General features: G+C 45.1%; 2 protein-coding genes across 3 annotated transcripts in view; one reads left to right on the top strand and one right to left on the bottom strand.

Annotated features, from left to right (window-relative positions):
• LOC140903958 (phosphatidylinositol 5-phosphate 4-kinase type-2 beta) overlaps positions 1–13,690 on the top strand; it is a 49,523-nt gene extending 35,833 nt beyond the window's left edge. For both annotated transcript variants that reach the window (XM_073326010.2, XM_073326011.2), the window contains 7 exons: positions 1,945–2,097; positions 2,714–2,860; positions 4,187–4,225; positions 5,991–6,104; positions 7,332–7,590; positions 7,982–8,085; positions 9,116–13,690. In XM_073326010.2, coding sequence (XP_073182111.2) covers positions 1,945–2,097; positions 2,714–2,860; positions 4,187–4,225; positions 5,991–6,104; positions 7,332–7,590; positions 7,982–8,085; positions 9,116–9,196 — 897 coding nt within the window. In that variant the 3' untranslated portion in view covers positions 9,197–13,690. The remainder of the gene's footprint in view (positions 1–1,944; positions 2,098–2,713; positions 2,861–4,186; positions 4,226–5,990; positions 6,105–7,331; positions 7,591–7,981; positions 8,086–9,115) is intronic.
• Positions 13,691–14,134: 444 nt separating this feature from the next.
• Positions 14,135–21,406, bottom strand: PSMB3 (proteasome 20S subunit beta 3). The gene is made up of 6 exons (XM_073326012.2): positions 21,290–21,406; positions 18,267–18,451; positions 17,646–17,753; positions 16,184–16,361; positions 15,564–15,658; positions 14,135–14,256 (listed from the first exon to the last, which is right to left on the bottom strand). The coding sequence occupies exons 1-6, from the start codon at positions 21,290–21,292 to the stop codon at positions 14,208–14,210; spliced, it is 618 nt and encodes a 205-aa protein (XP_073182113.1). The 5' UTR covers positions 21,293–21,406; the 3' UTR covers positions 14,135–14,207.
• Between the last annotated feature and the right edge of the window lie 1,351 nt (positions 21,407–22,757).

The following is a 22,757-nucleotide window of genomic DNA, read 5'->3' as shown; positions in this document are numbered from 1 at the left end:
ACTGCAGTAATGGGTAAGGGCGAAGTGACAAAAGCTCGTTATGTTAACTCGTTATGGATTGAGGAGGATGTCGGTATGATCGCTTAGACCAAATGCTCAGCTACAGGCATGCAGCAAAGAGAAATGGGGAAAGATCAGAACAGAAGATTACAGTCTGTTACCTGCCAAGGTTGCTTAGACTGCAAGTTTTAGGGGGGAGGGATAGCTCAGAGGTTTGAGCTTTGGCCTGCTAAACCCTGGGTTGTGAGTTCAATCCTTGAGGGGGCCATTTAGGGATACCAATAGCAGCTCGGTTTCAAAGGCTGCCAAGAATATTTGCTTCGGGCTGAAAGCTTGATCAATAGTCTCAACCAAGGAGGGGCTAGCCAACCCCACAAATAGAAGAAAAATCCATGTGGTAGTTTTCAGATTAGAAAATCTTGAGACAAGAGCTCCTCTCCCCCAATCGTTACATTATATTGGTCCTACTTTGAGCAGGGGGTGGGACTAGATGACCTCCTGAGGTCCCTTCCAACCCTGATATTCTATGATTCTTTGGGGCAGGGACTGTCTCTTTTTGTGTTGGTACAGTGCCTTGTAGGATGGGGCTTGGGCTTTTAAGGTGCTACCACAATATAAATTATCGTAATAAAGACACCAAGGAAGCTTTTTCTGTAATGGTTTCACTACACTAGACTTCTAAAAATGTCGCACTGGTGCAGTAGTGGTGAAAGTGCTAATGTAGACCATCTGCTGGCATTTTGACCACCACATCATATAACCCTGCTCCCTGTGTATAGATGGCATGATGACTAAAACCCTGGCAACCACCAGAACACTGGCTGTCCCCCACTTCAGCTATCACCAGCAAAACCGGACTAAGATCACAATGCTGGGAATCTTTAAGGGGTAGCGAAAACAGCCTAGAATAGATGTGTCTTCTGTGGCTACTACGTAAATTGCAGTCTCCACATTTCTAGCACTCCACTGTATTGTGTTTCATTAGGACGTGAGGCTGTTCATTAAGTGGTGTGGTCAAAGGATGAAACAATTTAATTGCACCCTTGTCGCAGAACATAATTGTCATGGATTACTCGACTCGGCAGTTCCGTTTGGATTTTCCAATCTTGCAGTGAGGATTGAGAGAAGCGGCTACATCTTGTTCCTAAGGGTGGGGACAGGAATATAAAGGAGAGCTCCTCTTGCATGTTGGAAGAACAATCAGTATTTCTGTTCTCTAGGCCCTTTGGTCAAACTCTCAAGAACAAGAATAGCAGGGAATGGCTTTTGGGTCAAAGGTGACCTGCAGAGGATTTCTAAGCAGTTAGGTGTGTGCCAGTTTTTTGCTGCTTTACGATGGATCAAGAAAGTGACATTTTTTAAAAACCCTTTATTCCTACTTGTTTTTATACCCTGGATGTATCAGGAATGTCCAGTCTGGCTGGCCTTGGTTTTACTGGAGGAACTTGAAGGAGTCTCTGACCATATGTGTTGTGAGTCCTTGCACCATCACTGAAGGGGTGAGAGATGATGACTCTTTAGCAAAGACTTCCTTGCTTCAAAACGTGTGTTAATCACTGGCATTAAATATGTGTTAACAAATTGATGGGCAAGCTTTTTACAGATGGAGGCCTAAAATCAGGGTGCTAGATCCCAGATCTAGGCACCTAAATAAGTGGCCTTGCCTTTAAAAGTGTTGAGCATCCAACAGCTCCCATTATTTGTATTACCGTAGAGTCTAGAAGGTCCAGTCATGGACCAGAATATTAAGTACTAAGTGCTAGGGTGCTGTACAAACAGAATAAAAAGGCTGTCCCACTGAAATCTGTTTATCCCATTGAGAAGGTAGAGAACCGCTGGACCGGTTGAGCTGATGCCTTGGCTTTAAAAGGGGGGCCTGCAGCTCGTTACCATCTCCTCTAATAAGATCAAACCTCTTCTCTCCTCCCCATTGTTATCCTTCAGAACTCTGTAACACGAAGTGCTCCAGTGAACAGCGACAGCCAAGGTCGATGCGGGGCCCGTTTCCTGACCACCTACGACAGGAGGTTTGTCATTAAGGCAGTGTCGAGTGAAGATGTAGCAGAGATGCACAACATACTAAAGAAGTACCATCAGGTACGGTGAGTCTAGAACCCTGAGGAGAGGGTGGCGGATAACGCCTTAGGGGCACGTCTGATGAATTGAGACTAGCCCTTGGATTCAGATGGAATGGCCATAGCTTCAGCTACAGCTCGCCGGCAGCCTTCGCGCAGGGGAGGTTGTACGGTTAGAGACTGGATGTTGCCAGTGGCCACAGGTTGTCTTCTGTTGCTTTGGGAGCACAATGGGATTTTTAACTTCACCTCTCCCCCAAAGGCTTGGCCCTCCTAACAATGTAAATATCCCTGCCCTGCAGGCTTGCCAGTGCTTGAAAGCTGTAAATCGAGACCTCTTCTTAAGGTTCCACATTGGATTAGAAAAGCTTTCCAGATGGATAAGGAGAGGAAAATGCTATTTTGCAGAGGGGAAAATGGTAATCTGGGTCAGCTGCTGTGCATGGAAATGGCCACTCCATTCTGCCGCTCCGCTGTGTTTTAATGTGTGTCCTTCTGCCTCCCTTGAGCAGAGGTATAGGATGGCCATTAAAAAGCCCCATTCTTAGTTGGAGGTAGATGCTTAGCTTCTCTTTGACCATGTGCGCTACTGGAGACCTGTAGTGTGACTTTTTTTTCCCCCCTCCTCACCCTTTCAGTTTATAGTGGAATGCCATGGGAACACCCTTCTCCCCCAGTTCCTAGGCATGTACAGACTCACCGTGGATGGAGTGGAAACCTACATGGTAGTCACCAGGAACGTATTTAGTCACAGGTTGACTGTGCATCGGAAGTATGATCTGAAGGTAAGGCTCTGAAAGCAGCCAGTCCATACATGGTCAGTGAGACGAGTTTTAAAAACAAATACCTCTCCCTGTATAGGACTCCCTTCCTGTTGCTTTATGAAGCATTCTTAAATTGTTTTTCACACTAGATCGACGAGGTCCTGGCTTCCCTTTTTGCTGAAGGACTTTGTCAAGCTTTGGTGGACCTGGATGAGGACATCTCTTTAGGCTGAAACATGAGTGGCATCTGTGCCAGCCCCTAGTTGAAGAGGGAAGAGATCTGAATAAGTCCCATAACTCAGATCCAGGACCTTCCTCGTCCACTAAAGCTTGACAGTCCTTCCGTTCCAGCAGTGCAGCTGGGACTGGTACTTCTAATATTGAGGTTCCCTTTATACAACATAAAAGAGTAGAAAAGGGCAGACACAAGGTATCCTTCCTTTGCAGTTCACTTTCAAAGAGCCTGCTGGTTGACTTCTGTAACTGCTGAATTCCGAGGCTAGGAAGTTCTAGGCACAGTGTGTTTTATCTCCTACAGTTTGTGGCCAAGGCAGGATTACTTTAAGGGCCAAACAATACTGAACCAAAGTATTCACTTTCCTTTTGATAGCACGTCACTAAGGTTCATTGTGTCTTTTTATCCTGCCTTGTCTGCACTAGGAGAGAGAGATGCATACTATTGAGATAAAATCCACTTCTTCACAGTGTAGCGTGAGCTGCATTTCATAAAGCAAAGGTCAGAAGCTTTTTGCAGCTGTGTAGTTCCTGGAGGTGCTAATGCAGAGAGAAACCATGTGGTCTGTTGTCATGGACGTGAGAAAGTTGAGCCTTGAAAGTGTGGAAGTACGAGTCTGGCTCAAGGGGGTTGGTCATTGACTTCAACTGGGGCCAGGATTTCATCCTCACTGTTCAAAGCATGGGTTGTGGTGAGAGAGGGATTCACGTACTGAATCAGATTGGTGGCCATCTAGCTCAGATTCTATAATATCCTATAATATCCAGGACCAGATGATTCACAGGAAGGTGCAGGTCTCTCTCCTCTCGATCACATATATTTTTAAAATCAGGGCAACACATTGCATTGGTCAAATTACGGGATATAGTACCAGAGAGACCGCAAACAAGGGAAAAGGGAACACATTCTCCAACCAGCTCAGACCATTGTCTGCTGCCTTTATATGATGTTTTCAAAATACATTTTTGTGAGGTTACCTCTTCATCAGGAGCAAAGAAGCATTTTAAAAAAATAAACTGAATCTTGTACTTTTACCCCTTGTGATGGTCAATTTAAATTCTGCTGATGGCTGCTCATGGTGAATTGTGTCCCATTTCTTTTGTTCTTATCAGGGCTCAACAGTCTCCAGGGAAGCAAGTGACAAAGAAAAGGTATGAATGATACTGCTACTTTACTGTGCAGGAACAACATTTCACTCCCAGCGGTGCTTACAAGGGGGCTGGCCAGCTAATTGTGTCTTCATACCAAAGGGTTAACCAACAGTGAAACCTGGTGACAAGCTGAACTGCTAGTTCAAATTCTCCATTATAGCAACTGTGTGTTAGTCCCCAAAAGGTTGTGCAATGGTTTATCTTGTTGTGGCACAAAATAAAATATTAACAAAAAAGCAAAGGGCTTGCCTGACAGTCTAGGTGTGGTACAACCTGGTGCCCTTGTTTGCCAGGCTACTGGCTCTGCCAAAGGAGGTACCTAATAATACCTTCATATAGGGTACATTTTCAGAAGTGCCTAAGTCCCACTGAAAGTCAGTGTGATGTCGGCTCTTCCAGAAATGTTGCCCATTATTACCCTCAGCGTGCCAGGTATCTCACAGGCCAATCTGAAGCCAAAGGGCCAGATTGGGAGATAGACACCTACCGGGGATAGGCATTTTGGTAAATCCCACTAAGCACTTACCTACATCTTTAGGTGCCTAAATCTCTTTGTAAATCTGGTCCTGACTCCCTTCTCTACAGAGCTTTCAACCTAAGGTTCGAGTCCTGCAAACCCCTATGCCCATGCTTAATGTTACTGCCATGAATAGTACTATTGAAATCAACTGAACGCCTCATGGTAGTAAACTGAAGCACACGCATAAGGGTTTGCAGTAGGTATGGTCCAGGGGGATGGGATGTAACAAAGCCACTTAGTAGAGCTGAGCACACCTGGTTAAGGCCACACTTCTTTTGTTTCAATTTTTTGGAGCTGTCATGACGATTTAGGGAGCAGCACTTCACTCAAGCAGGAAGGCTGGGCTGGAAGGCTGGATTGCTTGATCACAGGGTCTTTGAGTGGAGACCTTGGAGGGATCCTGGAAGATTTCCTCTCCTGTCTACACAGTAGCCTCCCAAAAAGTTACAGATCTCTTGCACAAGCCACTGAGAATTTCCTTTTCAAAATTAAATCTCCAATATCTGGGTATAATCTAACCCCACCTTACAATTGCCCTGTTGTGCCTGGTTATGTGGTGTTACTCCCTATGTGGTGTAACTATGATTTCTTGTCTGATGTGGCTTTGTGTGACACCACATAATACTTATATAAATTGCCATGGATTTACATGCCACTCTAAGGACTAAAGAATGTAATTCCCAGCTATACATGCAAAGAGTTTGTGAAACTTAATTTCTTTAATATCCATGAGAAGCACTTACATTGCAGAAACACTTGGTCCCCATTACAAAGTCCTCAAAATGCAGTGGATTGATTTTCATGTAATGATTGGGGGAGAGGAGCACTTGTCTCAAGATTTTCTAATCTGAAAACAACCACATGGATTTTTCTTCTATTTGTGGGGTTGGCTAGCCCCTCCTTGGCTGAGACTGTTGATCAAGCTTTCAGCCCGAAGCAAATATTCTTGGCAGCCTTTGAAACTGAGCTGCTATTGGTATCTCTGTTGCCTCCACCCTCCTCTTCCCTCCAAGCTGGAGGCAAGCAAACGGACTTGCTGATAAATCCAGGTGTCTTGCTCCATGCCATTTCCAGGCGTATGGGAAAAAGCGAATCTCTTGCTTTAGAAGATTAAGTCAACGCAGCTTCCTCTGTTTTCCATTGTCATATTGATCCAGTTGATATTTTGCAAAAGAATGGACCCGCCAATAGCTGTGGCCATTGGCATTCGGCTCAGGATATCTAACGTAGTCCTCTATCTCACAGGCCAAGGATTTGCCAACGTTCAAAGACAACGACTTCTTGAATGAAGGCCAGAAGCTCCACGTTGGAGAAGAGAGTAAAAAGAACTTCCTCGAAAAGCTAAAGCGGGACGTGGAGGTAGAGTTGGGGCTCAGATTGTTGCCATGAACAGGGGGCTCAGACAGCTGGGTTTTGTGACCCCACAGTCCGTCCGTATCTTACCCTCCTCCCCCTCCCCAAATGGTACAGTAGCTGTGTTATTTTTAAAGTATGCATCCTCTATTGCAGTTGCTATGGAGGAGACTGGGAAATGACAAGGAAGAACAGGGCAGAGAGAACCTCTTGTCTCCTCCCAATCAGAATGCATCAGTGAATACATTGGGTGCTATAGGAATACTCATCTGACCCAGTAGCCCAAGGCCTGTGGTTCAGCTATTTTCTTGTCCGGTCTCTCTGTGTCCAACACTAGGTGGTTCTCTTGGCTCATACAACATTGGCCCAACTCTGTGCATCAAATGCTATCCGCCTACTGGATCCAAGATGCAAATGTTCCAGCAACCTCTCTGGAGTTCCATCTTAGAAGGCCCCACTGGCTGATTCCACATTGGTTAGCTGACTTAGGTCAATCCTGCTGTTAGATCTTTTCTGTCACGATCCTCTCCCCATCCTGATGTGTTCTTCCTTCATTTCTAAACTAGCAACATCCCTCGGTCCCGCTGGCTCGCTATAGGTAGCCAACCGCCTGTACCACACATTGCAAACATTTGGACTGATTTCCTGCCAGATGGAAGCAATGCAGCATCTATCCCCTGAGTGTTTGAGAGATGAGAGACTGACTGTACTTGAGCTGTCTTTCAGATGGCCCTCAACAGAAACAGCAGGCCATTCCCAGTGCTGCAGTCCTTTGATCAAACTCACTGTGGTGGTCACTGGCTGTCTCTGCTCAAAATGCAGAGGTGTTTTCTCCTCTCCATGTTGATGGTGCAGCCAGCTGGTTTTATCATGGTTGGGTATCTTGATGGGATCACATTTATATAGACACACTAACACCCTCCTCCAGCTAAGTAACCCCTTTCCATGCAAGGACCTCAAACCATCGAAACCATTAAGCATTCACAACTGAGCTAGAAACGGTCAGAGCAGGGGGCTGAGAGCCAGGATTCCTGGGTTCTGTTCCCAGCCCTACTGCCAGCTGATATATGTCCTTGGAGCAAGTCTCACGACATCCCAAAGCCAGGTACATACCCAGAGTTCTGACTCTGCTCTAGCCACAAGACCGTGATCGCTGGAGGCAGTGCGTGCTGAGGGCTAGGTAGCTTTGGCTCATGAGAATGTCCCTGTGGTTTTGTTGCTCCCTTCTCCCAGTTTTTAGCTCAGCTGAAGATCATGGACTACAGCCTGCTGGTGGGCATTCACGATGTTGACCGGGCAGAGCAGGAGGAGATGGACGTGGAGGATCGGGCCGAGGACGAGGAGTGTGAGAACGATGGCATTGGCGGGAACCCTATTGGCTCTTACGGGACCCCACCTGACAGCCCCGGCAACCTCCTCAACTTCCCGCGGTTCTTTGGGCCTGGGGAGTTTGACCCTTCAGTCGACGTGTATGCCATGAAAAGCCATGACAGTGAGTGAGGAGGAGTCTTGTTATGTGGAGGGGCAGGAAAGGTGTCCTGTTTTGGGTGGGGTATGTGTAGCGAGAACTAACCCAGACCCTCTCCTGGGAACCAGTCCACTTGGATGTTCAATTCCCTTGCTGTTAATGTTAAATGTTTAAACTCCATGGAAACAAGGCTTTCAGTGTGGGATGTTGATGTTTCTAGAGGGTATGTGGGCCTCTGCTCTGATGTTCCTGGTAGATCCTCTGTTCTACCTCTTACAATCTGCTTCTCCCCCTGCCTGCTAATTACATTAAAGCAGATTTATTTACTCTATTAATAGAGGTGGCTGCAGGTGGTTATTCAAGCCCTGCTGATGTAGCTTGGGAGTGTGTTAAAGAGACTTTTGTGTCTTCTCAGGTGCCCCTAAGAAGGAGGTATATTTCATGGCCATTATAGACATTCTTACGCCGTACGATGCAAAAAAGAAAGCTGCACATGCTGCCAAAACAGTGAAACATGGGGTAAGCAGGTCTCTCCTCTGAGAAGTTGGGGGAAGAGGGGGGTGTTTCCGGGTCTCTCTCGTTTGTATGTGTGTTTTTTTTTTTTTTTATGGTGCTGACATTTTGAATAATTGCTAAAAACCAGTTTTTCAGGGGCCTGAAAATTCCCCACCACCCATGAGATCCTTCCGTCTGTAACAGAACTGATCCCTAACCTGGTGGTATCCCTCATTAATGTGTTCACCAGGGCTGAGCCTCCTGTCCTGTTGTCGCTGACTCAGGGATCAAAAAGCTCAAGTCTCCCTCTCTTAGCAATACAAACAGACACTAAGCTACTGGGCCAGACCACTGAGGGAAAGTTTCATTAGCCAGATCTCTTGCTCTTTTCCCCAAGTGACTAGTGCTGGGCAAGGTGCTAGCTTGCCGGCCCTGATCATTGCAGTCTTCCATCCCCAGAACAGTTACACCACAGCCAACATGCCTCAGAGTTGACCTGGATAGATTCACCTCTAGGATGAGAGGAGAGATCAAGCTCCTTGGCCTATTGGCTTCCCCCTCTCTGCTCAGACTACCAACATGTGACCCTGAATCACGAAAAGTGGACTGACGCCCAGCAACTTGCTTTGCCTAGGTCACCAAACGGCCATCAGGCAGTAACTTTAGGTCACTACCAAACAGGGCTTGAAAAGAGCTGGCACATGGGTAGGATATGCAGCCTTTGATATTCCTTCCAGACCCGCCTCTAAAAACAATGAATAAAATGCCATGCATCCATCTCCTGAGTAGAGCCCCAGACTTAGACTAAAAGCAAATTGCTTCAGGTCAGGAGTCCAGCTGTCATGGAGCTTGGAACCGATGTAACTTGTAGATTCTTGTTTGTGTGATTCTTGGTGCCTGGCTATGCTGGTGCAGTAACCTCCTGCTGTCTCCTCACTCCCCTGGGCTTAGCATGCAGTTATGAACAGTCCCCTGCAGCTACCATGGTGCTGCCTTGTAACTCCCCAAAGATCAGAGCCGCCCTGTGCCTTAATCTGTCCTTCGTGCATTGCAGGCTGGGGCGGAGATCTCCACAGTGAATCCGGAGCAGTACTCTAAACGCTTCAATGAATTTATGTCCAATATCCTGACATAGTCACCTTCTACCTTGAGCCAGAAAGGAAGAGAAGAGGGGCTACTTCCGAGCAGAGAACACGGCCTGACACACTAAAACAGACACTGTGTAGCACGTGGGGGATGAGTGAGTGTGAGCGTGTGGCACTGTATGATTTACAGGAAACTAATCTAGGTGCAGTCTCAAATATTCCACTTGACCCAGGTGGAAAAGTGGCTTTTTTCATTTTGTTACAGAAATGCCCAAATAGAGATTTGAGGCTTTTTTTAAAAAAGAGAATCTAATTGCTGCAGCACCGCTGTTCATAATGACACTTTCTCCTCTCTGATCAAGAGATGCCAGTAAGGATACCACGAATAGCTGTTTAAAAGGGGGAGCTGTAACCTGTAGCTTGTGTTAAATAAGAGGAGAAGCAATGCCTAATTCCACAAACTGCTGTTCTTTTTAATGGACAGGTTTTTTTTAACAGGAAGCTGTACAAACCCTTTTATTTCCTTCTCGGTCAGAGGCGGGGCCGGGAGGGGGGGGGGGGGAGTAGTTTGCCATTTTGAGGATGAAAATGTTGAGGAGCTGCTGAACCTTAACTAGGTAAACTCAGGCTGGGCACCTTTTTTTGTGGGGGCGTTAAGAAATTTCTTAAGAAATTAACGTCACAAGGAAGACGAGGGAAATGAGCATCTACCAAAGATGGTCACTTAAGGCATAACTCATAGAAGCTAAAAAGTAGAATGAAAAATACTGGATAGCCACACAACCATCGTGCTTAAGATAGGCCTGGGAAGACTCCACTGAAAAAGAAAATCATGTTAACTTCTTCTGTGGGTTTGGGGTTACATTTGGCTGTCTAGAAAAAATGACAATTGTTAAATCTAAAATAGAGCTGACGCAGGACAGTTCTGCCAGTGTTAATCTAGCTAATGTTCAGAGTCTTCCTAACTCGTCCAGTTCTGTTACAAGTACTTGAATTCTTGCCTGAGAAGAGGTTTAAAAAACCAACCCACCCAACATGAAGTGCAGCTTGAGAAATGTAAATTGCTGTCAGTCTGGAGTTGTGACTGTAACGAGTTGGATGTGTGTCCGGTTCCACTGCTCAACACAAAGGACTCCAAACTTGAGTTGTAATTGTCTACGCTCTGCTCTGCTCCAGGTCCATAACTCTAGCTGGTAGAGTGAGTCAATGGGCATAAATGACTGAACACTGACTCCAGATATTTTTCCCCGTAAGAAATTTGAATTATGTCCTATTTGTCTCCAGAACGCTTGTAATATTTTTCACAGCCAAGCTTGTCGAAGTTGCTGTAAGTTTAATTTGTTCTGCTGCAGAACAGGTATGTGTATTTTTTTTTAAGCAGGATTTAGCCGTTTTGAAGAGACCCTGCAGTTGACATAAGTTGCTTATCTGCCTTGAAACTGTTTTCACAAATGCCTTTGTTTCAGGAATAAGCTGTTAGAATGTGTGTGTCATGTGCTAGTTTGCTCTGTCGATTTGGTCCTGTTGAGAGAGAATCGGTGGTACTCATCGTGTCTTGGTAACTAACTAGACTAATGCTAGCTGTGATTAGATTCTGAATGTGGGGTGACTATTTTAATCCACGTTCCTGACATAATTCCGCTGCCCCCAGCATAGGGGAATGACGGGATTTGTCAAGACTGAAAACTAGGTTTAGAAGAGTACATTGTAAATAGTGTTTAAAAAAGGTCTAAAACAAATCATTGGTTTTAATGGGACATGAAACTTTTTGTTCATTCATGGGTCATTCCCTTTGATGGGGGACAAATTTTTTTATGCCATTGTAATCCATTGTCTTGTTTTTGTGTAAATTTGGGGAACTAACATGCTATTGTCTGGCACCCTGATAAGATTCTCGCACGTCTTAGGGTGTTCGGCTAACAATACCACAAATCAAAGAGAAAACATAGAGGGGTGGAGGAGGATATTGGTTGCTTTCCTCTAAACAAAAAATGCACTTATGTTGTCCGTGAAATAGGAATTAAATACCATTCGCGTTTTACTCTTGACAGTTTAAAAAGTCCTGAACCTACAATTTTGGCCTGGTAAGTTTGCCATTCTCCTTGTGGGAAATTATTTGAAACTTTAGTATGCTAGACTTAAATATGCAATTTTTTTTTTTTAAATTACGGTAAATAGGGAAGTAAACTGCAGCCATTCTGCAGTGGTATATTTTAAGTGGGCAACCCAAAGACCGTCAAAGGAAGAAGTTTATGTAACTTGGGGCAAAAAACTGATTCGCTGGAACTTGGTAAAGAGCTGAAATCAAAACTAGTAGTTCCTGCAGCCAATGTTACAAAACACATGACACTAAGGATTTAAGACCTTGTGATTTCTTTTCCCACTCTAGATAGGGAGCAAAGAATCCTCTATTAGACCCCATTTGGTTGTCTCAATGCCTCAAGTGGTATAAAAGCCCTAAAAATATCTATTCACTTCAGCACTTACCCATTTTGCCATTTTTATTGCCATACTGTGTGTGTATATATATAAAAAACTAAATGCAATTTTATCATTTAAAGATGTATTACCCAGGTATAACTTTGTTTAACATAAGCAGTTTGTATATTGTTTACATTTTGAGAGGTAGCATTATGTTAAATGCTAATTTTGTTTCTAGACAGTATTTTTTTGTTACTCTAAGAGGTGAAGCTGCAAATGTTTGATTTGTTTTTAAAAGGGACTTTTGCTTTTGTTTTTAATCTTGATATAGAATCTTTATTCTCTTGAGTTCAAATATTTAAACACCCTGCACCCCCCCCCCCCAATTTTTTACAACTGCCTGTAATAGCTTTATCTAGTTTCAATCTGACTGTGTTCTAGGTTGCTGAATGTAGATATACTTCTGCCTGTAGCATGTGCCCTCCCAGATCCTGTTACACTGAAGTGCATTGCAATTAAAACCATAGCTCACATGGAAAAAGATGCAGTCTTTAGAGCTGTAGAATAAACTCTTAAGAGCAGATCACTTAAGAGACTCCAGCCAAATGGCAGGAAAGTCTCTTTGCTAACATGCTAGGCAAAAAGGAAAAAAGCTAGTGTGGAACTGGAAGATAGGGAATGTTCTCCCTTCCAGCACACACCCCACTAACTTTAGGAAAAATTAATCAGGGCAGGAGCATCTCTCTATTTCTCTCTCTCACTGCACTGGGCCTAACCCTACCTGGCCACTCTCTGGTTTCTTTCACTTACAGACTGATTGTCTGTCCTTGTCATACACCTATAAGAGCAGCAAGCAGGGGAGGTTATGGAATTATCTTTGAGAAGATGTGTATGATTTTGTTTCCTCCCTCTATCAAGTTTTTTCTACTTATCCCTTAATACAGTGCCTCTAATGATGCCCTAGCTTTGATTGTAGTCTCTTTAGCTAATTATGAAGCTCTGGGGGGTGGGAGTGTACTTAAAAAAGGTCAATGGTGTTTGACTTAATCCCTGAAGAGTCAAATGGCCTTGGAATTTTCAGCTAAGAATACTGGATAGGACCAAGGATGTTATGAAAATATTCAAGATGCTGCCAGTTGTTTAAATAAGAGATGGCATGCAATTTTCTTTATGTAGAACAATGCACTTTCGAGGTGGATACAGACTTTACAGCATAATGAAGGGCCTGCTCTTCCACTTCCAGGAAATCTAACTTCAGATTTAATTTTTACTGACAGTAAAAATTAAGTGCGTTTTTAATAATGAGGGGTGCTTGCTATTTGCCCACCTAGGCAAAGAATGACTGTTTTTCCTGCCAGTGGCTATCAAAACTGCCTTCAAGTTCAAATCAGTGTTCTAACCCCAGGTGAAACTAGAGGCATAAAATTGTAGTGAGACTAATTATGGAGAAAAGTCTTTTGCTGGGTGAATTATATTCTGGCCCAGACCTGTGAAGGACTCCCTATCCTATACTTACTGTGCAGAGGTGCCCCACTTGTCGCTGTAGGAAGGCTGGAGTGTTAGGTGGTATAAACAAAGGTCAAGGTGTGTGCAACTTTGGTTGCACCATCCTACAACTAATTCAAAACAAATTACAATACTCTCCCCTCCTGCTTTTTAATGCACCATTTCCAACTTGCCTACCTGTCCTCCTTGCTGAGCTTATTTGCCAGCATCCATGATATTAGCCATGACTGACTTTCCTTGACATGTATAATGAATTCTAGTGGTTTAAGTTGACCACTCAGATCTTGTGCTGTTCTTTGTTTAGATGTATGATACTAAATGCAATTGGATTGAGCTGTGTTAAATGAGCCTATTACACACAGATCAGTGGTGGGGCTAATCAGTGCAACTGAAAAAATGTGAATAAATTAAGTTTAATCTAAAACTTCGAAAAATGGAGCATTCTAGATTTTCACTGCTGTTTGTTTTTTTAAATAGGAATTAAGTCCTCTGTGCTTGTCTGTTTGCTAGGAGCAATTTGAGAAACTTACTGTTTTGAAATGCATGCATGTTACAAGATGAGTCTCAGCCAGAAAAAAAAATAAAATTAAAAGTTTGTGTACATCCTTGTCTAATAAGTTCTGGTCTGCCTGTTTTTACTGTAGCTAAGCTGTGCAAAATCAGATTCCTATCCTCTGCTACTGCTGCAATACCAAGTACAGTTTTACAGCCATAATCCCCCTTGAAAATAAATACTATTTTGTTCTGAGCAGGTCCTTAGTAGTTGTTTTGTAAGAATCTCACTTTGAATGTATGCACAGCTGGGCAAAAATGAAACTACCACTGCTACATACCATGAAAAGCAACAGCTTCAGCAGTTTACCACTACTCTCAGTCTCCAGCTTGGATGATAGCAAACTCTGTTCCAACTATATAGCTGAAACCCAGGCCTTCTCATGGTGGTGAGGGGCACTGCAGAGTGAATAAATCCAGATTCTGTAGTTATTTTGTAATAAGTATATTTGTTACATTCAGCCTGCATTCTCTCCCTATAGTGTATTGACAAGAACAAGCAAGCCCACTACAATAATGGAGAGAGTTTATTTAAAAAATTCAAAATAGCCTGGCATGCGAAACAAGCACAAACTTCTGGGGCTAGTCCATGCGTGCTTTCAGTGTCCTGGTGGTGATCTTGTCTTTTTCACTGCAACAAGAGGAGAGACAAACTACCACTTCATCCTTCCAAAAATGTGGTGGAACATTTCTATGTAATGCAGTAACTCAACACCCCCTCTGATCAATTCTAAATTTCAGGAAATGTTCTGGGCATTAAAAAGGTGAGAACCCTATTGATCTGGGGGAAAATAGAGCCCTTGCCAGCTGCTTCAAGCAGCTCTGCAGGTGGCTATAGAACAAACTACTGGTTGATAGCACTAATTATTGCCTTCCACTGTAATACCTCATCCTCCAAAGAGAGTTTAACATGTTGACACCCCGACTCTTGTTTGCAGCGTAAGAATGGTGGGTAAGGGGAAGCTGGCATCCAGGGGGCTTAGAGAGATGCAAGAAGTCCCTGGTGTATACAGTAAGCTTGGCCTACAGCTGCTGCAACAGATTTTAAGGTCAAAAGGCACCCTTGTGATCATCTAATCTGACCTCCTGCACATTGCAGGCCACAGAACCTCACTCACTCCTGTAACAGACTCCTAACCTCTGGCTGAGTTACTGAAGTCCTCAAATCATGATTTAAAGACTTCAAGTTACAGAGAATCTGCCATTTGCACTAGTTTAAACCTGCAAGTAACCCAAGGGTGTCTGCCACTCTGACCTGGGGGAAAATTCCATCCTGACCCTAAATATGGTGGTCAGTTAGACCCTGAGCATGTGGGCAAGACCCACGTGCCATGCCCTAGTTTTAGAGCTCTCCCTAGTTAGCATCCAATTTACATTGTCTCTAATAGATGTCCATGAATAAATGGCTCCCTATCACAACTCCTAGCTTCATAATCCGTGCAGAGACACAGGTTTGAAATAGGTCATTGACACTTCATTCTCCTCCAGAACCTGTAGGGGTGAGCCTGAGCCATTTCTTCCACTACAGTTTCAGACAGAGCTCTAAACAAGGCCCTCCCTTAATTCGCTGATTAACAAAACAGCTGAGACACTACAGAACATAAGGGGTGGCCAAGGCAGCTTTTAGTTCTGCATGGAAATCTTGAGTGCTACAGTGACTTATTTCATCTCAGTCTGAAGTAGCACCTCCTGGGTGCAAATAATCACAACTGGAGGGGGGGAATGCTGCTAACAGCAGCTGTACTAGACTCTTAATGTATTATCACCAGTGCTCCTGCAGCAAGGTATGTTAGCAAATTTAAAGATCTAGTGTAGACAAGACCTTACTGAAGGAGGGCAGAGGTCAAGCCTAGTAGCCGTTCCTTGACTGACTTAAGGCTCTGTGTTTAACTCTGCCACTTCTCTCCAAGGGAAAGAGACTGTGAAAGCCATACTTACATTATATGGACTACCACACCCATGCCAGACACAGCATCTCTGTCCACTGCATTCAGCATAGCCTGCGAGATCGTTTCAAAGAGGTGGTCTGGCTCCTGAAAAGAGAGGAAGGGAAAGTCTTTTAGTTGGTTTCTATAGCTGAGCTACTAGGTTTTGGGGCAGTTCACCAAGCTGCAACACTCTGACCCTCTCCATGCCCAAGGAGAAACTGGACTCGGGATCTCGCATATTTCTGCCACAACTTACCTTAAAACTTTTTCTATGGTCCATTGTCGGGTTAGGGCACAGGCCTAGCACATGGGAGACCCAGGTTCTATTCCTCACTCCACCACTGACTGCTTGTGTAACTGGACAAGTCATTTAGCCTCCCTGTGCCTTAGTTCCCTATATGTTAAAATAATGCTTCCCTACCTCACAGGGGTGTTTATGAACATAAATACATTAAAGATTATATAGGGGTTTTCATCAGTAGTCAAAGCACTTCACAAGGTAGAGGCATTATTATACAATAGGAGTAGCTTGAATTCCCTCTCTCCAATTTAACAGCAAAGGATTCAAAAAAATCCAAGAATCATTTGGAAGTTAAACCACTAGACAGATCTTGCCACCGCCTCACTCACCATGTCAGGCTCCCAGAGAGACTCACACATGCCATACATCTGCTCTGAGCAGGTGCCACTGACAACAAAGTCATCTGTTATCATGGGACAACCAATCAGGTCCAAAGAGCAGATGAAAGGTTCATAAGTTATGGGGTCCAGTCCAGCAATAACTGGCTCTGTGTAATAGGGTCCAAACCTGTGAACAGCAAAGCATAAGTCAACAGCCTAAGGATGCATAAATTTGAAGTAACAGCAGAATTCTAACTCAGTAGGTGTTTAAGGAAAGTATTTATTCCATCTCTGGTGTTAGTAGGAGCCTTTCAAATTAGTTTGGAACTACCCAGTTCTGTTTTAGTACCACATAACTGTGAATGGACTTTTATTTCAGCAACATTTCAGTGACAAAAAGACACACTGAAATAATCTGCTTCCCCATTGAAGTCAAAGTTTCAAAAGCTGTTTACGATTTCCAGATTCTGGTGTTTAGGCAAATCATTACTTTTAGGGAACAAACATTTTTGATCTGGGTTCAGGAAAAAGTAAGTGGTCCTTGTATTTCAAAAACAGGTGCCCTCTGCATCCATGAGCACATAACCATCATGTTTTGGTGTTTTCTTAAGTGGTGGGGGAGAATCTTTAGATCCCATTGGCCTGCCTCCAAACAGTCTTCAGCAGTAGAAATGTGGTACAACTGGAATTGAGTGTTATTTATAAATATCTTACATTTGTTCTGTTGGGAGTTGCTCTAGAAGAGAATTCTAGGTCATTTCAGCACGTTAGAGAATTTGCCCAACTCAGAATGCCTGATCTAGCAATTCTAAGAATCAGAGTTTAAGTCCCTGATAATATTCTATGCAAAAGGCGACTGTCAGGAACACTTTGATTCAAGATAGCAGCTTCCTGTTTATTAATTAAATGTTACTCAGTGTGCAACTGTTATTTGTGATAGTAAGAATCTAGATACAACTGAGCTTTCCTTAAACATTGGACCCAAACTGAAACCAATTCCAGGGACACAATTTCATTCCAAAAACTCTTCCCCTCTATGCTGTTAACTATCCATCTCTCAAGTGAGTATCAAACATAGTGTGCTTCAGTGACCTAGCTCTTAAGTCTTTGGTGTAAGACACCCATACAATAGTTATGTCTCCATTAAGGTTTCCCATTACTGATAATTGGTGCTGCCGAATATAGTTTTACTTCATGTGTACACAGGACTAAGCCATGTTCAGCACCATTTCAGAAACTGGCAGAACTGTGCTCAAAGTATGGTTTATTCACTGTTGGAATCCATCTATACATGGAGTTCAGCAGTCTTTATTTCCAGTGCAGCTACCAGAGTTAACATAGGTATATCATCTTTGTAAACACTAGGAAAATTAACATGCCTCTCAACTCCTCTAGAGTCATAATTTAACTCCATTAACCATGCCTTGATTTCAGTGATATCTGTGGAATCGCTCAGCTGTTTGATATTTACCGTTTCTCATAGAGTAGGTTGGCCACCATACTCATGAGAGTTTGGGGCTTGATCTGTCTGCCTTCCTTCAGTTCATAGAGATTCAGCCTGAACTTCAGCCGCTGGGCACTGCAGATGAGATCAAAATCCGTATTATAATCACATCCATCAGGATCTCTTCCACCCTCCCAATGGTTAATATTTGCTACTAGAGATTAACATCTGATGGACACATGATGCGGACACATGTATTTAAAATGAATGCAGATATGCACTTCAAATGTAGACATCTGGTTCTCACTTGCCATGTGCTCTTTTAAGAAATCAGACACAGCTCTGATTTTGGAACACAGTGGATTTTTTTTTTTTTTTTAAAAGCAGGGCACAATTAGCCAACAACCAACGTCGCTAGTCTTTGGCACTGTGGAGGAAGCATGTTGTCAAAGACCTTTGGGATGGTTCAAGAATAACTCCAACAGGAATGACTGCAGTGGGGTTCAGAGAAGGGAAGTCTTGATGCTCAGGCAAAGATGCTACCTAAACAGCTGTGTGTAACATACATTGTGTCTTTACAGATATACAATGAACTCCCTTCCTACAGACCAGGAATATCAAGTGTTCACAAGAGAAGATTCCACTTACACTGTCTGCACATCTGTGGCAAGCCCAGCCAGCCCGATATATAGTCTATCTCCCATAGGGAAAATCTTCTGAAAGTCTGTGGTCACCATCTGAGCCTGAATTCCAAACCGTCTGTCCGATGCAATGGCCACACAGTTTTTCCCCTTCATGGCCATTACAGCCCCTCCATTATAGGACATAATAGACTATAAAAGAAAAAGATCATTTTTGGGTTCAGTGGACATTTAGAGTACACTCATTAATTATACTAGAAGGACTAGTATCAACTAGACCCATGCAGCTTAGCCAAGACACACAAGTCACACATAACATGGCTGGAAGGGACCCCCTAAATCAGGCTACACTGCATTTGCTTAGGTTTGTCTTGTACAGTCTGTGCTAAATCTTTAGATCATTTGGACAAGTACATTCTAGAAATACCTGCAAGTCCTCCCAGGGCAAAATAAGCCATTATAATCTAGCTGCCCTCACTGCTACAGAAAAGCGTCAGATATCTCATTTCCTTTAACAAATGCCAGTTACATTGACCATAAATAATTAATTCCTCATTTGAAGTCATTTTCTCGCTAGCACCATCATCTTACCCATAGTATTAGGTTCTCCAATTTTTAATTTTTATTTTCTACTGCAATACCAACTTAATTACCTGATCACCTCATGCACATGCTGTATGCACCTTCTGTGTATAAACAGGATCTTCCGAAGACTGAATCTGTGACTATAAAGGAAGCTTCACGTCCAGGGCCACAGATAAGCTCTCCTCACCATTCAGAATACCAAATAAACTCAGAGGGCAAAGCCCCTCTCTCCTGCTCCCCCTCTCGAAAATATTCTGTTTTATGCAAGGCCTAATTCTCCTTGATGACATTGCAGAATGTTTGTATCCTGCTATTTCTGCGCACCTAGTCTGCTGTCCATCTGATTAACAGAGGAGGTGATCAAATGTATGAAGTCTATAGTTAAGACACTTCATTTCCAGTATAGCTAAACACAGAACTTCTCTGGTTTACAATCAATTTCACACTGAAATTCTGATAGTAAATCTCCCTCCATGAATTCAGTAGTAGCAGTAATTAAATAAATAAATACGAGAAGCATCTTTTCTATATCACTTTTCATCAATAAAGCACTTTACAAAGGTGGTATCATTATTTCCATTTTCAACAAAGAACTTCCCCAGCAGACTTAATATTAACTTGTTAAATCAATATTTTAAGAAAAAAGAAAAGGAGTACTAGTGACACCTTAGGGACGAACCAATTTATTTGAGCATAAGCTTTCGTGAGCTACAGCTCACTTCATCGGATGCATTCAGTGGAAAATACAGTGAGGAGATTTATATACACATAGAACATGAAAAAATGGGTGTTATCATACACACTGTAAAGAAAGCGATCACTTAAGATGAGCTATTACCAGCAGGAGAGCGGGGGGGGGGAGGGGGGGAGAAAACCTTTTGTAGTGATAATCAAGGTGGGCCACTAGTACTCTTTCTTTTTGTGAATACAGACTAACACGGCTGCTACTCTGAAACCAATATTTTAAACAATCCATATAATGCAGAGGTTCTCAAACTGTGGGTCGGGATCCCATTTTAATGCGGTCATCAAGGCTGGTGTTGGCCCTGGGCCCCAGCAAGTTGAAGCCCAAGACCTACTGCCCAGGGCAGAAGCCCTTGGGCTTCAGCTTTGCCCCACACTCGGTCTTCGGTCCCCCGTCCTGGGGTCATGTAGTAATTTTTGTTATCAGAAGGGGGTCAGGATGCAATGAAGTTTGAGACCCACTGATCTAAGGTAACTGAGAGCATAAAACCCTCTGGTTCTTTGGGGGTAACCATCCCAATTGAAACAGCATCAATTAAAAAGTTTAAGTATCCTTCTAACTGAGCACATGCAGTAGGAAGATGGGAGACAGTTATTGGTAAGTAACAAAACACAGCGGACTGATCTTGATTGTGCTCTGTGAACACAGAGTAAGAGGCAGTCCCTACCCCCAAAGACCTGTCCTCACATTATGAGCAAACACAGCAGTATTGTAGCAGAAAGTAACAAGTGCTGCAGGGTTCTACACACTAGCTTTACTGTAGCACCATCCAGCCAAGAATCTCAATGCAATTTACAAACATCAGGCCCCTGGAGGTCACTTGCTGAGCACCGAGCATCATCTCCACCTAAAGAGGAGTAAAGCGACTTGCCCAAGAGCCAAGAAGTAGTGTCTGACACAGACAGAAAAAGAACCCAAGAGTCCCGGATCACAGCTCCATATCACTGGGCCACTAAACCATTCCCAACAAGCACCCGCTAGGGTCTCGTCCTCCCCCACACCCAGACAGGGCCACCACCTACATCTTCACCCCACCTCGCCAGGCCAGCCCCATCCCCAAAGCCCCCCAGCACCAGATGCCCACAAAGGCCCAGCACCCAGGCCCCTCCCCGGCTTCCAATCCTAGGTGTCCGTCCCCCCACGTCCACCTCCACCCGAGTCCCCCCCACCGAATCCCCCCCTCAGCCTCCAGCCTTGGGTCCCCGAGTCAGTCCCCCCGAGTCCCCTCCAGCCTCGCCCCCCTCCGAGTCCCCCCCAGCCTCCAGCCTCGCCCCCCTCCGAGTCCCCCCCCCAGCCTCCAGCCTTGGGTCCCCGAGTCCCCTCCAGCCTCGCCCCCCTCCGAGTCCCCCCCCAGCCTCCAGCCTCGCCCCCCTCCGAGTCCCCCCCCAGCCTCCAGCCTCGCCCCCCCCGAATCCCCCCCAGCCTCGCCCCCCCCGAGTCCCCCCTAGACTCCAGCCTTGGGTCCCCGAGGCAGTCCCCCGAGTCCCCCCCAGCCTCCAGCCTCGCCCCCCTCCGAATCCCCCCCAGCCTCGCCCCCCCCGAGTCCCCCCTAGACTCCAGCCTTGGGTCCCCGAGTGAGTCCCCCCGAGTCCCCTCCAGCCTCCCCCCCCGCCTCGCCCCCCCGAGTCGCCCCCCCAGCCCAGTCCCCCCGAGTCCCTCCAGCCTCGCCCCCCCCCGCAGACTCCAGCCCCAGGCCTCACCATGGCGCCGGCTGACGAGAACACCACCAAGCGCAACGATCCTCCCCCGCCACCGGCTCCTTCCGGGCTGCCGCGCCGCGCACCCGAACCCGCTGCCGCTCCGAGCCACGCCTCCCGCTCTTCCCATTGGCGGGCAACGCCCGCGCCCGGGCCCGCTGCCTGTTGGAATTGGCGGTCCTGCGCCGTCAGTCACGGGGCGGGGCGGGGCCAGGCCTGGGGTTGAAGGTGAAGGTTGGTTGAGACGCGAAAGGAGCGGTGTGAACGCGAGGGGGGAAAAAAAAAAAAAAAAATGAAGCGTCATGGCGAGCGGGGCACGATGGGATCGTGGCGGACCCGGCTGAGCCCGTGCAGGCGTGCGCAAGCGCAGCTGGCTGCATGCCCTGGAGGGGGAATGGGGGCATTGCACGTGTATGTAGCTCGCCGGCGCTGGCAGGCTGCATCCATCGGTGCTTGCTCGTCGCCCTGGGCCAGTCACAGGCTGGCCAACCGCAAATGCTCAAATATCATGAGATTTTGAACATCACATGCAATGCAAGGGGGGGGGGGGGACTTGCCTTTGCCTTTGCCTTTGCCTTTGCCTTTGCCTTCAGATTTCCCCGCCTTTGGGGTGCGTTTGCTTCACGTCTGCAAGCTTTTCTCTGCCCCTGTGCGGGCTAGGTGCTTCCTTTGTTTTCCAATGAAAGCGGAAGATTCTCCACATAGCCCGCTCAAGGCCGGGAGCCGGCATTTGGAGAAAACCGCTCAAAATCACGAGACTCGCAATGAAATCGGGAGGTGTGACCCCTGCGTTTACGCCTTGCTGCCTGCACGATGCAGGATAGCTGGCTACGCAGCGGGCTAACTCGGTGCATTGTTTGCTGCTGGCTGCTTCGTACATGGCTGTAGGATCGGCAGGATCGAGGTCAGGCCCTCTTATATCTGGAGGTTGCAGAAAGAATCTAGAAATATCTGAGAGAGGTTTCACATAGTCTGCTGAAATGGAAGGCCAGGGCTCATAACATTGTGATAACTCTCAGAAAGGAGACAGATAAACAACACCCAAACCTTTACAGCCAGAGATCTACAGTTATATCGGCTCCATTGGGTTGTACAAACAAATTCAACTAGCCACTAAAATAAACATTTAATATAAATGCAGAAACAAGAGAAAAGGAGTCTCTGGATAAATACAGGTGCCTTTCTAGGACTATTTATTATTTTCATGACACATAAGCATATTTTTCTTCACTTGGATTTGATCCTGGAGACCTTCCTCAACCAAAATTCCCCTTGAACACTGGGCCTGGGGATACATTCAACTCTTGATGGTATGTTCTTGTCTTTCAACTGTATGATTTTGTTAACAGCATTCAAACTGAAGGGGCAATGGGGGAGGCTTCTCTGTCGCTGGTGCAGTTTATCCCCTTCTCCACATTTTTGGATTCTGCTATATCTACCCTTTTCAAGGTGTCTTTTGCCTCTTCCGATG

This window comes from Lepidochelys kempii, chromosome 27, assembly GCF_965140285.1.
Source record: "Lepidochelys kempii isolate rLepKem1 chromosome 27, rLepKem1.hap1, whole genome shotgun sequence".
Classification (NCBI taxonomy): Eukaryota; Metazoa; Chordata; order Testudines; family Cheloniidae; genus Lepidochelys; species Lepidochelys kempii.
The sequence above is the reverse complement of the archived record's forward strand: the minus strand, read 5'-3'. Positions and strand labels throughout refer to the sequence as shown.

Bases quoted from the DNA above. Each gene is read 5' to 3' on its own strand.
- PSMB3 (XM_073326012.2), bottom strand. The intron at 15,659-16,183 runs GTGAGTGAGGCG...CTCTCTTTTCAG, and splicing joins CTCTCTGGGAGCCTGACATG to GAGCCAGACCACCTCTTTGA. The intron at 14,257-15,563 runs GTAAGTATGGCT...CTCTTGTTGCAG, and splicing joins GGTGTGGTAGTCCATATAAT to TGAAAAAGACAAGATCACCA.